Source organism: Plecotus auritus, assembly GCF_963455305.1.
Source record: "Plecotus auritus genome assembly, chromosome: 6".
NCBI lineage: Eukaryota > Metazoa > Chordata > Mammalia > Chiroptera > Vespertilionidae > Plecotus > Plecotus auritus.
The window spans coordinates 16,719,943-16,735,755 of NC_137773.1; the positions used below are offsets into that span (position 1 = coordinate 16,719,943).

A 15,813-nucleotide genomic window follows, 5' to 3' on the forward strand; every position below is an offset into this window, starting at 1 on the left:
CATTGCTTTGGCCTTGGCTGCAGAGCCCCTGCCGCAGTGCTGTGCTGGCTGCCCCGTCATTTCCTGGTGCTGAGTGTCGGTTGCCCTGGGCCACCTTGACTTTCGGTCCCGGGGAATTGGGTATTTCTCAGACATGTGCTCTGTAGCTAGCACACGCTGGAAAAGACTTAAAAAGAGTCATAACAGTCCCAAGAAGTATTTACAACCTAGGTGAGAAAATTAGACCGACACATATTCAGTTGAGCATCTGAAACAATTGGGTGTGTTTGGGGAAGTGACTGACTGACTTGTGGTCATGGGCAGTTTTTTGTTTTTTTTTTTAAATATATTTTATTGATTTTTTACAGAGAGGAAGGGAGAGGGACAGAGAGCTAGAAACATCAATGAGAGAGAAACATCGATCAGCTGCCTCCTGCACACCCCCCACTGGGGATGTGCCCGCAACCAAGGTACATGCCCTTGACCGGAATCAAACCCGGGACCCTTCAGTCCGCAGGCCGACGCTCCATCCACTGAGCCAAACCGGTCAGGGCAGTCATGGGCAGTTTTGAAACAGACTTTCTAAGGGGCTCATCTTCATCTTGGGGCTCTGAAGCAGGCCTGGGCCCGGGAGGAGGACGAGGGCTCCCTCGGTTGTCCTTCACTTCGTTCTGAGGGGCTGAGGGCTGACTGCCCAAGGTGGTCCAAGTGGCAGATGGTGCAGGAACTGTGTGCTCAGTCGGAGGGAGACCTGGAAGGGGGTGGGGTGAGGGTTGTGTTGGAGTTTCTTCCATCCCAGGGGGAAAAAGAGAAGATGCTGACAGGGGTCATGGTGGCATGTGACAGTCCCTGGGGGGTGATTATCTGGTGTTTATTAGGGTTGACTTCCAAAGGTATTCTGAGACAGTTACAACAGAAGTCCCACACATAGTAAGTCACTGCCTTCCTGATGCTTAAATACCTTTCTGAATCAACAAGCATTTAAACCTTTGTTTACTCGTTTTAAAAGGCATGGTATGTCCCATTGGTTTTAAAATATAGCGCTCCAGTGTCCTTGCTAATTGTTACTTCAGTTTTGTTTTCCTTTTTAAGCCACAAGTTATTTAGGAGTTATTAGACGTTATTTAGAAGTTTTCCACAAAAAGCTTATTTAAAATTTTTGTTTTTAATTTTAAAAATAATAAAGACCCAGGAAATAGCTGTACCAAAAGCCTGGGCAATGAGTACAGTCTGGTTACCAAGACTTTTGGCCTGAATCTAGGTTTCCAGGTGGATTTCCTCAGAGCCATTGTCTAAGTTTATAAAATAAACGGTGGGACCTCATGTACATTGGCATGCATTTTGTGTATTCCTTTGCATCTTGTTTCTCTGAAGAAGAGTCTGTCTGGACTTCATCAAACATTTTTTAATGTTTATTTTTTAAATGCATTTTTATTGATTTCAGAGAGGAAGGGAGAGGGATAGAGAAATAGAAACATCAATGATGAGAGAGAATCATTGATCGGCTGCCTCCTGCACGCCCCCTACTGGAGATTGAGCCCACAACCCTGGCATGTGCCCAGCCTGGGAATCGAACCATAACCTCCGGTTCATAGTTCAACGCTCAACCACTGAGCCACTCTGGCCAGGCTCATCAAACAGTTATTAAGCACCCACTATATTTCAGAGTCTATGCTAGGTTCTAGTGATCCCAATCAGATAGTCTCAGCTCTCAAAGATAGCAGGGTCTAGATAAGAAGACAGCATGGAGATATAGAAGTACCGCACACCGAATTTCTTTATAGATCCTTTAAACAAATTACGTTTTGTGGCATGCATGAAAACACTGGGTTTTAGTTATTCCCTGGCCCCTGCCCTGGGGGAGGGATGGATTAAACTGGGGGAATGGAGCTTGGCTGTTGGCAGATTAGGATCACAGTTGTGAAACAGAGGCAGAAACAGGTCATTCTCGCACCCTGCTGCACTTTGAGAGGCTTCCGATGGGACACATCTGTTTTCTTGGCCCCTGAGTGATGTGGGAATGAAGCATCAGCCCTCTGGCAGCTGTTACCTCCCCCCGCCCCTGCATCCTCCCCATCTACCCCCAGGCACATACCCCAGAGCCAGGATGTGGCATGCGACCCCAGCAGCTGGAGGAAGTGGGCATGATTCACTTCAGCATCAGCCCCTGTGCCATTCTTCCCTCACCTCACCCCTCCCTGTGACCTTTTCCTGTGCAGCAGGGATGGGATGCAACTTTGCAAGCCCTGCCCATTTCCTTCCAGAGAATGGGGCTGTGGGCATATGTAGGACAAAGGGACCTTTCACTCTCTCTTTCTGTTTTTTTTAGAGCGGTGAGAGGGTAGGTGAGAGGAAATGAGAGGTGTGGCTGCCTGGAATCTGTCCAGCTGGCCTGGAAAACCAGGGCCTCACCCCTTGGGAATGATCTGGGAGTGTCAGAGGGGCCAGTGGACACCATGGCGGCCACCTGCATGGGCACATTGAAACAGCCCACTCAGTCCCCTCCCTAGTCACCCTCTCCTTCCCTTCTGCAGGGGCGTGCGTTTCCAGGGCGTCACCATCGGCCTGGCCCCCCTCAACGTCATGTGTTCCGTGTACCAGTCTGGAGGAGTGAACATGGTGAGTCTCAGCTGATACATTGTGTCACAGAAGGCAGAAGACCACCTCACAGGACAGGAGGTCATCTGGTCAAAAACAATTAATGGGGGGGGTGCGGGGGCGGGTGACTGATCAGTGATTCTCTCATCATTGGTATTTCTGTCTCTCCCTCTCCCTTCCTCTCTGAAATCAAGAAAAATATGTATTTTTTAAAAAAACCACAACCCCTCCCCCCAAACCCACAATTTTATATGTAGTATGCAGAAAAAAGAAAAGCTTCGAGTAGTTGTTTAAAAGGAAGTCAGTCAGTGATCAGAGATGGAGATACCTGGGGTGGATTTTCATGGGTTGGTGCTTATCCCCAATTGTCAAGCCCAGGAAAACCCAGAAGCAGTCACATTAATACATCGCTAGGTCTTTCATATATTCCAAGCTAGGGGAGGAGTAAGACAACAGATGGAGGTTTTTTCAGTTCTAGGTTTTATGTTATGTTTCATCATTATGAAACAAGAGCCTGTCTCAAAGTCATGGTTAGGAACTTCCTGCCTTCTTTAGAAATTCTCTCTGACTTGGTGACTACTTATTAAATGACTTTGTTCATTTCTGACCTGTGAAGTGGATATCACGGAGCCTGCTAGCATCTGTCTGTCCATCCTCTATCCAGCCCTTATGATTGGCAGTGCAGCCTGTAGTTAAAAGAACAGGTTTTTATCAAGCTGCCAGGCGTGGCCAAAGGAAAGGCAGGTTTGGGGTCAGGGTCTGTCTTCCTGACCTGCACTCTCTCCCTGAACAGGACCACTCTGAGAATTCCATTGGCGTGGCTGCCACCATGGCCCATGAGATGGGCCACAACTTCGGCATGACCCATGATCTGAAAGGTTGTTGCCACGCCAGCGCAGCTGACGGTGGGTGCATCATGGCAGCCGCCACCGGGTGAGTCACGAAGGAAGGGGAGGGCGGGGCAGAGGGCAGAGCACGGAGGCCAGTGCAACCCCGCGCTCCTCCCAGCTGGCCCCAGGGGGCCTCTGTTAGACCTCGGAGAGAAATGCGGTTTTGACAACTAAGAAATGGGAAGAGGACAAAGGAAGCAAACGTATGCAAGGAGCACCAGGTGTCTAGCAGGAGGTTTGCTGTCCTAGGTCTTCAGCTGCAAAATTCGCCCGAAGACCTGTGTCCTTTTCTTTTCAGGAATTTTTGATGAGGATCCATTTTAATAATAGTCCCAATTCTTAGTCCCTCCATTCCAAGGGGGTTTGATGAGTGCTCTTACTTCCCCGGCTTGATTGTCAGGGCTGATGTAGGCTCCAGAACAAGGGAAAGAAAGAGGAGCATCTGTACACCCCACAGCGAGCCCACAGGGGATTTACAGGCTGCGTTTACCCGGAACAAGGGCAAGGCAGCCTCATCTCCCTGTAGCTGTGAGGGGTTTAAAACCCAGAGCCTTTAAAAGAGAATTCTGGAGTTTACTCAGAGGCTGATAGTGCCTGGACTCACTCAGCAGAGAGCATTGGGTTCTCCCAGGACGCGGGTCACCCTTTGGAAGGCATCATGGTGGAAGCCTGTGTTCCTCCCACCCCAAACCATTAGGACCTGCGTATGCTTCTTAGAGAAATGGTGTCAGTGTCTCCAGGAGCAAATTGGAGCCCCAGGGGCCAGTGCCGTTCCCATCTATTCTGTTCCCATCCCTTCTCTGCTGTGACACACAGAGGAGGGTGTTGCCATGCAGGATACAAGTCCATGGGCCATGTTCACAGCCCATTAGCTCCTGGTTAAGTCCACCTCTTTCTTCCCCAATCGAAAGAGCATATTCGTAGACAAGCAGCTGAGAGTTATATTAATTACTGCTCCAGTTTGTTTTTAACATAGTTATCAATTTCGGTAGTTTAACAGTTAGTAACAAATTCCGTGTGATAGAGGGAAAACCCTCTAGTGTCTAACCCGGGGGTGGGCAAACTTTTTGCCTCGAGGGCCACAGTGGGTTCTTAAACTGGACCGGAGGGCCGGAACAAAAGCATGGATGGAGTGTTTGTGTGAACTAATATAAATTCAAAGTAAAGGAGCGGAGGGGAGAGCAAGAGAACCGGATAGAACAGCCGCATCCGGCCCACGGGCCATAGTTTGCCCATGGCTGGACCTGTAGTTGGCTTAGAGAATTGGGATCAGGATGACTTCTTTTAGAGACCCAAATGGTAATTCTGACCTGCTACCAGGGAATGAATGACTTTTAATTCTTTTTCCCAACAGTGGGCCCCAGGCCCTTTCATACCCTTGTGATAAAGAATGTGCCTTTGCCAGTTGGATGGGTGAATTTGAAGCACTGCCTGTATCCTTAGTACAGAGAGCAGATCACTGGCCCAACAAAACAAAAAAAACCCACCATGATCTTGGCCCTTTTTGGCCCGGTCCTCTGTCCCAAGAAAATCTCAATCTAATACCAGCTTCAGAAAACGTTTGAGTTGGCTGGTATTTTATTCAGCTCTAAGGCACTGGAGACCTGTTGTAACACTCACATGCCTTTATTTATTGCAACCCCTTCATGCAAAGGGCAGAAATGGCTGCTTCTGATTCTCATATACTTCCTGTGGGCAGAAGGACAGGAAAAACATTATGGGGTGGTTACTATTTCTTTATTCTTAGAAAGAATTGTAAGTTAATATAGCGCTAAAGTTCTAAAAGGGCAAAAGGTATGTGCATGGGACTAGTGGGGGTCTGAGTCCATCAGCCCGATGGGCAGAAGGATTGACAGCTGTTCTGGCTGCTTGATGTGCAGACTCCCAACTAACTCCAACCTCATTCTCTTCTAGGCATCCTTTCCCCAAAGTGTTCAATGGATGCAACAGGAGGGAGCTGGAAAGGTATTTGCAGTCAGGCGGTGGGATGTGTCTCTCGAACATGCCAGACATCAAGATGCTGTACGGAGGCCGGAGATGCGGAAATGGGTACCTGGAAGAAGGGGAAGAGTGTGACTGTGGGGAGGAAGAGGTAAGGTGTCATGGCAGCACAGGCAAGAGAGAAAGAATTTGCGTTCGTTTCAAATCTCAAGGTCAAAGAGAATGCAATTGAAAATTTTCTTATTCATGCACATTTCCTACGACATCACAAATAAGACATGGAGGGTCAGCCTTCACTGTGGACCACCTCTGCAGACTCCCAGTTTGAGCTTGGCACTGTTGATGTCCAAGTTTGGGTGGAGTTCTTCCTGTGAGTGTCTGATCTAACCACAAACCACAGTCCACACCAGTGCAGTGACAGGTGCCCTTCTTGGCCTCCCAGCTGCACCAAATTTATTCTGGTGGCCCCGCAGCTGGATATCTGAACTTGACCCTGGGCCTTTGGAGGATGCTGAAAGTAATAAGCTGGGCTGCATAGCCTGGAGACGAGATGGTGGAAAGGGGAAGTGGTCAGGTCTGAAAGGGCCGCCAGGGGGAAGGAGCAAGCTGTTTTGATCTTCAAAATGAGTGGCAGGCATACAGCATAGCTGTGTCACTTTAGCAGATGCGTGTGGTCCTGCAAGAAGCAGAACTGGGTAGTTTCATCTCTATTTTTTGAAAGATGGAAATATGTACATTAACAAATGAAAACAAATTGGGGGAGAAAACATGAGGAACAGCTATGGTGGTGAGATTTCAAGTCTGTATATGTGGGAAAAGTATTTGATTTTGTAACCTAGCTTGATTTTTTTTCCCTGTCAGCATGTAAATATTATAATAAACTAGAGACCTGGTGCACGAATTTGTGCACAGTTGGGGTCCGGGCAGGCCAGGGGGAGGGGACAGGGGAGGTTTGCTGGACAGCCCTGCCCCTGGTTGACTCCCCATCAAACTCCTGGTTGAGGGGACAATTTGCATATTAGCCTTTTATTATATAGGATAGGACAAGACCTAGTTAAGACTGTGCCATGAGTTCAGAGCAGTCAGCCCAGATGCTTCAGAAAGGAGGTGGGGTTGAGGAACACCCCCAAGTGGGTTCAGCCTATTGGCTTATATTTGGAGCAGCTGCTGATTCTACAGTTTTTTACTAATTGGGGGGTACTATGCTGGTGCTAGGGTTAGGATAAATACAGCAAAAATAGATGTGGTCCTTGTCCGTGTGGAGCATATAGTACAGTTGGGGAAACACTTTGACCAAATAGCTGCAAAGGTATCTAAATACAATCCATGGTAAACGCTAGGAGGCTCAATGACAAGATGCCATGACTATTTGTAGTGTGAGGAGAGCTGCCCTCCTGAGTGTGGGTGTGACTTCTGACCCCATACACGAAGGCTATGAGGAGTGAGTGAGGAGCACAAGGCGAGAAGACACACTGTGCCTAGAGGTGGGAAGAGATATGATATGTTAGAAGGGAGGGAACGGTCTGCCCGGAGCCCAGGGTGGTGAGGGATGGATGGAAGGGAAGTGTTCTAATTCCCTCTCTTAGGGAAGATGGGTGGGCATCTATAGTCAGGCAGTGGTGTCTCCAATATGCTTGACCTGGACAGTTATGGTTATGATATGGTTAATAAGCATGAAGTGGGCCCCAGGTAGGCATGGCTTGAATTCTGCTCCAACACTTGCCAGGTGTGTGTGCCTCGACTTGTTTCAGCCCCAGTTTCCCCGTCTGTGAAGTGGGAATGGTCTTGCCTCGCTGTCTGTGATGGTCCTATGCACGGAGACCGGCACATTGTCAAGAAATGTTTGTGGCCAGGCCTGTGACTATAGTTGGAGTGTTATAAGGACACTCACAGCCACTGGCCATCTCATCATCCTTTTAAATCTCTTGCTGTCAGCAAATGGGGAGCAGTAGGGCAGGAAGGAAGCAAGGAGAGCGTGGAAGCCCTAGAGACCTGTCCCGGAAAGGCCCGGGCTGGCGAGGCTTGAGGAAGAGCAGCAGATGGTGAGAGAAGTCTGAGGAAGCAGGCCAGGAGCTGACGTAAACTGTGTGCAAGGTTGTTGCAGGATGCCCTGGCTCCTGATGGCCTCTTTTTGTGGGATAGAAAGGCCTGGGGGTGGGAGGAATGGGGCGGCGGCAGGGAGGGCAGTGTAGAAAAGCACAGAAGACAGAGTCTTGGGGTATTTTATTGGGGATGAGAAAAAAATCACAATTTCCATATAGTGGGATGCTATTCTGAAAATCAGGTTTGGGAAGGAAATATGATTATAAGGAGGTGTGTGCATATTACATTGTGTTAAAAAGCAGTGTGGATACTTCGATTTTATAAAATAAGTGTATGTGTATAGGAAAATGCCTGGAAAAATATCCACACTCAAAATGTAGTTGTGTCTAAGCTGATAATTGTGTGTGTGTGTGTGTGTGTGTGTGTGTGTATTAAATACAAATATAAACAATATATATTTCCCCACCACTAGGATAAATATACATTACCTTAGCGATTAAGCTATAAAGTGATTTTTTTATAAAGGCTTCCTAGGGAGAGGCTCTGGGCACGTGGGCAGGGGTGGGGAGATGGGAGAGGCAGGTGAATGAAGGCCCTGACCCCTCCCAGACTCTGTCTCCCTGTCCTGCTGCCCCGGAGGCTCACGCCCACTCCCACTGCCTCCCCAGGAATGTGACAATCCCTGCTGCAATGCCTCTAACTGCACCCTGAGGGGAGGGGCGGAGTGTGCCCACGGCTCCTGCTGTCACCGCTGTAAGGTGAGTGGCCCTTTCCCTGACCTAACAGAACCGCTGTGGGGTGAGGGACAGGACACAGCCTCCTTCTGGGAGAAGAGAAGAGAGGGCCTCAAAGTTTCAGTAACACGGAACCTGGACCCCCTTGAACACATAATGAGCACATGTGAGTATACATGTAGGTGTTCTGGGCAAATGTGCATATATATATAATTTGGATGTAAATGTGTGAATGGATCTATATATTTGCATATGTGAGTTTATAAGGTGTGTGTGTGTGTGTGTGTCCGTGTATATATTAGTGGGCCTGGTTCTTTTGCCATTTATTCACCATGAGGCTTTGGATGCATTGCTTAACCTCTTCGGCCTCAGGTTTCATAATCTGTAAAATAGGGATAATTATTACATAAACCTGTCATGAAAACTAAATGAAGTAATAGTTGTACTGGGCACCAAAGCGGGAGCTCCATAAAAGTAGCCGTTATTACTGAAGTACTTAGTCAACTGTAAGTTGTTGCATAAATATGATCTCTGCCCGACCTCCTCTGGAGAGGAAGTGAGTTACCTTTGTGAAAACACCTGGAAAACTCTAAGTCACTGTTCACGTTAGAGTTTGAACCACTGAGGGCCTGTGAAATAATGGGAATGGGAATTCCGTTCCACAGAGTGATGCTCACGGGCCCTCTCTGGGAGGCTGGAGGGAGATTGATGTCTTCCCCGCTTTCCCTCGCCCAGCTGGTGGCCCCTGGCACGCTGTGCCGCCCACAGGCCCGGCAGTGCGACCTTCCAGAGTTCTGCACGGGCAAGTCTCCCCACTGTCCCACCAACTTCTACCAGATGGACGGCACCTCCTGCGAGGGCGGCCAGGCCTACTGCTACAACGGCATGTGCCTCACCTACCAGGCCCAGTGTGAGCAGCTGTGGGGTCCCGGTAAGTGAGCCAGGGTGAGCCCTCATCCCACCCACCTCTGCTGAGCGTGGCATCTTGGCTTCAACGCAGCATCTCCAGATGCTGCCCTTGGGTCAGGGTAGACTTTTAGGGAGAGGCAGTGGACTGTGTGTGTTCCTCCCAGTTCCTCGATGCTGTCAGTTCTCAGAGCGGGTAAATGGATAAGAATCATCTAAAAGACAAATGGGCAGAGGATGGAGACAGAACAGGAAGATGCTTACCCGCACTCATATGAAGTGAAGGCAAATGATAACTACTCTAAGAAGGGATTGTTCATGCATCAGATTGGCAGCAACTGAAGAGTTAATGTGATGTAATAGTAATAATAATGATACTCTAATGACCACAAGAGCAATGATAATATAGTGATGTGGTGAGTGAGGGGACTACAGATAGGTACAGCCCCTACAGAGAGCAATTTGGTGATGTGAACATTTTAATTGGGGCCATCCATTCTACTACTTAGGCATGTATCTTCCACTGTACTTGAACATGTATGTGAAGGTAAAGTTTACAAGGATAATTGTTGCAGCATTCTTATTTGTAGCAATAACAGCCTATACATCCTTCATAGGGGCCAATTAAATTAATTCTGGTACATCCATACCATGGAACACGACGCAGCTGAATAAAAGGCGCAGCTCAGTGTCTACTGAATAAAATCTTCTCCCACAGTGAATTGAGAGAACAGTGCAGGATGCAGAACGGTCAATAGAACAGGCTGTCATTCTTGATTAGATAAATTATCTCCAAAAGATACACAAGAATTGTGTCTAGAAGATACATAGTTCTCTGTAGAAGATATAGCATTAATCATGATTACTTATCCAGGGTGTAGGGAAGTAAGAATTGGAATGGCTAGTCCCAAGAAAATTCCCAAGACATGCTTCATTTCTTTAAACATTTGCACATTTAAAAATCCCTAAAAGGACAGGGTTTCTTTACTAGAGAAAAGAAGGCTTAACATACAAACCCACAGGTAGATACAAAACCTCGGTAAAGTACAAAGAGCTGATATGAAAGCTTTTGCTGAGTAGGAATGGAGTAACCTGGTGGGGGGTACAGGAAGAAAACATTCTCTCCCCAAAAGCTTTCTTCACCTTGACTCTTTACCAAGGACTGGCTTTGCCCATTGGGGATTTCTGACTTCTCCTCACGTTGCCTAGAGTCCTGACGAATGTTTCTTGCCCATTCAGGAGCCCGGCTTGCTCATGACCTCTGCTTCGAGAGGGTGAATGTGGCAGGGGACACCTACGGGAACTGTGGGAAGGACATGAATGGGAAACACAAGAAGTGCAGCATCAGGTAATGACCGCTGGGCGGACCCCGTGGGATGAGGGGTAACAAAGCAATTCCTTCTGTGTCCTCCTCACTCCTCCCTCCCACCGGCTCAGCAGCTTGGCAGCCCCGGAGCTGGGCCATAAATAAATCTTTCAGTGGGTTGTTGGACAATGCCCCATTCAGCTTGAGGAAGTCCAAGGGAGGGTGCGGATGGCAGTGCTTTCTAGAAAACCAATCAGACTTCCTTTTAGGACTTTCTTACAGTAGGGCAGGGAATCAGCCTTCTTGGGGTCATTTCTCTAGGGTGCTAATTACACCCTCATCTGAATAACCCGTCATTCATTCACTCAGTCACTCATTAATTCATTTATTCATTCATTTCAACCATTCATCCACCCGTTCACCTATCCACTCTCTGTGGAGGGTGTACCATGTGCCAGATACTCTGCTGAGTACATGGAACTATTAATTATGTAGCATGATAATGGACATGATCTTAGTGGGTGCATGTGGTTTCCCAAAGGAAGTTATGCCTATGTGGAGATCTGGACAAATTATCTCATTGAATAGGGTGGGGAATGGTGCTAGTCCCTGGGAGGAGTGTCCCAGGCAGAGATGAGAAGAGAAAAATCGGTGGTCAGTAGGACTGATAACAATTTGATATAAAGTATGATGTTGGGGTGCAATGGAGAAGGGGCTGTTGAGAAATGAGACTGGGTAGTTAGGCAGGGACCAGATCATAAATTCCTTGAAGACATGGCTGAGAGATAGTGGACTTCGGCTTGAGAGCAATTTAGAAATTAGATTCTAATGGGGCAAGACTGGAGGCAGAAAGATCAGTTTCCTGGGGTCCAGATGAGAGAGGACGATGATGTGGTTGCAGCATCTGGGTGCATGGGGTGCAAGGACCATAGGGGCAGATTGCTCAGTTCCGGCCGCTGTCCTGGCAGGAAAGAGGACATCCTAAGGCCAGTGCTCCGGCCTGGATCTGCTTGGGGACAAGGATCTTGTTTCTTTCCCTTTGTCTAAGTCCACGTGGGGTCTCTCCTGGTGGGTCCCTAGAGCATGCCCGTTGCTCCTTTGCCCTTTCCCCAGGTTTGCAAGCCTGCTGTCCTGGTCAAGAAAAACTAAGCTCTTCTGTGCCCAGTTCTTTCCCAGCCTCTGATTCCACCTCCTTCTCTCTTGGGCCCAGAGATGCCAAGTGTGGGAAGATCCAGTGTCAGGCTTCTCAGTCCCGGCCCCTGGAGTACAACGCTGTGGCCATCGACACCACCATCACCATAAATGGGAGGGAAGTCCAGTGTCGGGGCATCCACGTCTACCAAAGTACCGAGGAGGAGAATGACATGCTGGACCCAGGCCTGGTGCTGACGGGGACCAAGTGTGGCTACAACCATGTGAGTCTCTACCTCCAGCTCTACTCAGGGTTTGGGCTGCAGAGGACAGTGACTGAGGAGCATGAACTCAGGAGGGAGGATGCCTGAGCTCAAATTGAAGCCAGCCCAACATGACTGCACTTCCACAGGCTAGCTTCTGTCATCATCACTTTAGTCCTCATCATTAATATCATATGAATTAAGACTAGGCGTCAGAGAAGCCTGGGGGAAATAGTGGCACCATCTCAGAGTTAACTATGAGAATGCAATTATTTTTAAAAAACATAGAATGCATTTTGTATAGCACCTGGCACAGAGTAGACTGCTGTCACCATCATCATTATTTTTAAATGTAATATTAAAATTAGTGCCTATTAGCATACAGTTAAGGAACTAACATATACCAGCATATAAAAACACAGGATGTAATAACACATATTTATTATATTATTAGATATTTATATTATTGTTTTAACAATATGATATTTGTTGTTTTCTCGCTAATCACAAAAGTAAAAGTGGAATTTAGTTAACTGCTATCCAGCCCTTTGCTTTTTTTGGTTTTCGAATTTTCACTATAATGTATAACCTGACGTGGGCTGCCTTTTTGAGTCCCATAGGTCCTAGGTGCAAAGCCCCAGTCTTCTGATTGTCGAGCAGTGTCCCTTTGCTTGTTCTGACAGTTCGGTCTCCTCCTCACTGCAGATTTGCTTCGAGGGGGAGTGCAGGAACACCTCTTTCTTTGAAACCGAAGGCTGCGGGAAGAAGTGCAATGGCCACGGGGTACGTGTGCCCAGGGTTCTGGGGCTCCTCCGCTTGTGTCCCTGCTGCAGGCCCTGTGGGAGGCGGGAGCTCTCCAGGGTGCTGACGCCTCTGCCCGGCCCTCGCTCCAGGTCTGCAACAACAACCAGAACTGCCACTGCATCCCGGGCTGGGCCCCACCCTACTGCAACACGCCTGGCTTTGGGGGCAGCATCGACAGCGGGCCCATGCCCCCCGAGGGTGAGTGCCTGGCCTGCCCACCTTTGTGAGGAGTTGTTGGCACCAGGGGGGCAGGGGGCACGTTGCAAAGGGATAATGCATCAGCTTTATTATCCTGATTTTGTAGATGAGGGAACAAGAAAAAGAGGGGCTGATGGGGAGGGTCAACTGAGGCTGGCAGCCTGGTGTGGGGATCAGCTCAGTTGCTCTTCTTCTGTCTTCTCTATTGAGGAGAGTGAACCCTCTTAGAGAGAGGGAGATTAAGACAGACCATAGGTTACTGAATGATCTCACCCTTTTGGGGGTGGGTGGCAACCAGTCCTCCTCAGCCACTTAAAAATAATCAGGAACCTGGAGCACATTCTAGTGCTTCAGATTCCCTTGGATGAACAAAGCTTAAAATGGAGAACCAGACACTCAGAAAAATGTACAGTGTTTTCCCGGAAATCTCAAAGATTCCAGCCCTTTGGTTTCCAAGCTTTTTAAAATATATTTTTATGATAGTATTTAAATTAAGTAATACACATTCACTGTGAATCGAATATCTGAGGAAGAATCAGGATATGTTGTTTGGAACCCACTGCGGTCGCCCAGGCAGCGTCTGCGTCTCTCACCGGGCTCTGTTCTGGAAGGCGTAGGTCCCGTGCTGGCCGGCGTGTTCTCGGCCCTCTTCGTGCTGGCGGTGCTCGTGCTGATGTACTACTGCTGCAAGCAGGACAGCAGGCTGGGCCAGCTCAAGGCCTTTGCCCTTCCCTCCAAGTTGAGGCAACAGTTCAGGTATGACGGGGTGCCACAAAGGCCTTGGGGTCCCTTGTGGGTCATAGCGCTTTCTGTGGTGGTGGATATAATTCAGGGAAGGTCAATGCAAGGTGCATGCCACCCTCTCCCCTTGGCCATGCTCCAAGACCACGGCAGACAGTGCTCGTCGACCTTACTTTATGTATTCTCTACAGAGCTTGGTCATCACTCAGAATCCTTCTCAGCAGAATGCTCCCAATCAGTTAAAGTTGAAGAACTCTATTTTCCATCCTTTATCTAATTGATTTGTTTCCCATTTTAAAGAGCAGGAAACTGAGGCAACAGAGAAAGAATGGCTAGCCCAGGACACTCACAGCGGGGGCTGGGCATCAACTCAAGACAAACACTAAGTTTTTTTTAAGCAATTCATCCCTTGGGATATTGAAGATGTCTAGTCTCTGAGTCCTGTATTATATTACACTGTCCTGCAGGGGATTTTAAAGCCCTGGTCCTTCTGAATCGATGCCTTAAGGGGGATTAGTTGATGGTTGATGACATCCTTGAGTCTCCTTGGAGGAGAAAGGTCTTAAATGGGTAAAGAGAAGGTGCTGAGGAAAACTGTGGTTTGAATAAGGCCAACTCTTATTCCCTGGGAATTCTCCATTGGCCACATGTCTTTATACCTAGGGAGCTGGGGTTCAGGGGGACCAATCTTATTTCCTCCAGAGCAGAATTTGGGGAGGATTTAGCTGTTTACTGGCCGTGCTCAGGTGAGAGGGAACTCAGGCACTGACCCTCGAAGATCACCCCCATTTCTTCTTCCCCCAATCCTTGTTACTAGTTGTCCCTTCAGGGTGTCTCAGAACAGTGGAACTGGACATGCCAACCCAACATTCAAGTTGCAGACCCCCCAGGGCAAGCGAAAGGTAAGGACTTTGCACCTTGAACTTTGCTACTTTTTCTTATCATCAGGACCCTACTGGGTTTTCCTAATAGCCTCTGTGGTTTGTGAAATAGATAATAAAAACCCCTAGTGACTTGAAAGGTTGCATCTGGCTTCTGGGATCGCCGGGAATTAAGAAGTCACCCAGTTCTCCCTCAGCCTTTGGTCTCACAAGGGTACCCCTGAGTTTTTAAGTGCATTGAGAGTTCCTTTGTCTTAGACATTCCTTGTCTTATGCATATAGGTGATCAACACCCCTGAACCCCCACGGAAGCCTCCTGTGCCCCCTCCGGACTATCTGCAGGGCAACTCCCCACCTGTGCCATTGCCAGCACATCTCCTCAGGACTCCTAGGAACCCCCCTGGGGCTGGACCCCAAGTAGAGCGGAAGGAGTCAGCCCGGAGGCCTCCCCCAAGCCGGCCAATGCCCCCCGCACCAAATTGCATCCTCTCGCAGGTAAGTGGATGCTCAGCAAAAAGCTGGGGACATTGCTTTTAAGGCCACTGGCCATGGAGCGTGACTGAGGCTGGGAAGGGGGAGCTCACGAAGTCTGAGCTGACTGCGTTTTCTGCGTTCTGATAACGACAGGGTAAGAGTGAAGAGTCTGGGGAAATGTGCTCCCAGGCAGCCCCTGACCTACAGGGGATTTCCTCCCTGGGTGGCCTGTTTTATGACAAGTCACTACCCACCCATCTTCCACACCAAAGTAACGTCTCCCAGTTCCCCGCGGCCGTCTTCCCTTCTCTAGGTCTTTGCAAAGGCTGTTTCCTCTGCTGAATGCCCAGCTCCTCTTCATCCTCAGGTCTCCCCTCAGATGCCACCTCTCCCAAGAAGCCTCCTCTGACCCCGGAAGCCTGAATGGGGCAGCCCCAGACTTCCCTCATCTTTGTAATTAGCCCACCAAATTGTACCGATGGGTGCCGTCCACTAGGCAGGAAGCCTGAGGAGGGGTGTGCCATGATGCCTGGCTCATGGGGGCCTGTGGGGGGTGGTGGGCCTGGGCTGTACTCCCAGGGGTGCCCTTCGGAAGCCGAGCAGCCCCGCCCGGCTGCCTGTTTACCCGGCGCCTGTGCTCTGAGGCTGCAACTGTACCTCCTGGCAGAAGTTCGCGCAGGCAGACCCAGATGTTTCCAGGGCGGCGGCCGGCCTTCCCGAGCCAAACTGTATTTTGGGTGTGACCCCACCGTGGAGCGGGGGATTTGCTTATTTTCCTCTTGGGACTGCTTTTCTTGGGCACAGTCCAGAGGGCGTCACAGCGGCCCAGCCTGTCTCTGAACCTGGGACTGCTGTTGGCACCAGGTCTCTGGGGGCCCCTGGGACACAGGCAGTGTCACCGTTTGGCAGAGATCAGAACACCAG

The 15,813-nt window shown here is 49.0% G+C and overlaps 1 protein-coding gene across 3 annotated transcripts in view; it reads left to right on the plus strand.

Moving 5' to 3' along the window:
* ADAM19 (ADAM metallopeptidase domain 19) overlaps nucleotides 1–15,813 on the plus strand; it is an 87,825-nt gene that overhangs the window by 66,050 nt on the left and 5,962 nt on the right. Inside the window, exons 10-21 of one of the 3 annotated variants that reach the window (XM_080675822.1) lie at nucleotides 2,514–2,598; nucleotides 3,371–3,510; nucleotides 5,382–5,559; nucleotides 8,120–8,209; nucleotides 8,921–9,116; nucleotides 10,331–10,439; nucleotides 11,608–11,812; nucleotides 12,497–12,574; nucleotides 12,685–12,793; nucleotides 13,405–13,549; nucleotides 14,352–14,436; nucleotides 14,698–14,910. In XM_080675822.1, coding sequence (XP_080531948.1) covers nucleotides 2,514–2,598; nucleotides 3,371–3,510; nucleotides 5,382–5,559; nucleotides 8,120–8,209; nucleotides 8,921–9,116; nucleotides 10,331–10,439; nucleotides 11,608–11,812; nucleotides 12,497–12,574; nucleotides 12,685–12,793; nucleotides 13,405–13,549; nucleotides 14,352–14,436; nucleotides 14,698–14,910 — 1,633 coding nt within the window. Of the gene's footprint in view, nucleotides 1–2,513; nucleotides 2,599–3,370; nucleotides 3,511–5,381; nucleotides 5,560–8,119; nucleotides 8,210–8,920; nucleotides 9,117–10,330; nucleotides 10,440–11,607; nucleotides 11,813–12,496; nucleotides 12,575–12,684; nucleotides 12,794–13,404; nucleotides 13,550–13,834; nucleotides 13,968–14,351; nucleotides 14,437–14,697; nucleotides 14,911–15,813 lie in introns of those variants that run through there. The other 2 variants (XM_080675823.1, XM_080675824.1) reach the window with 2 other exon arrangements.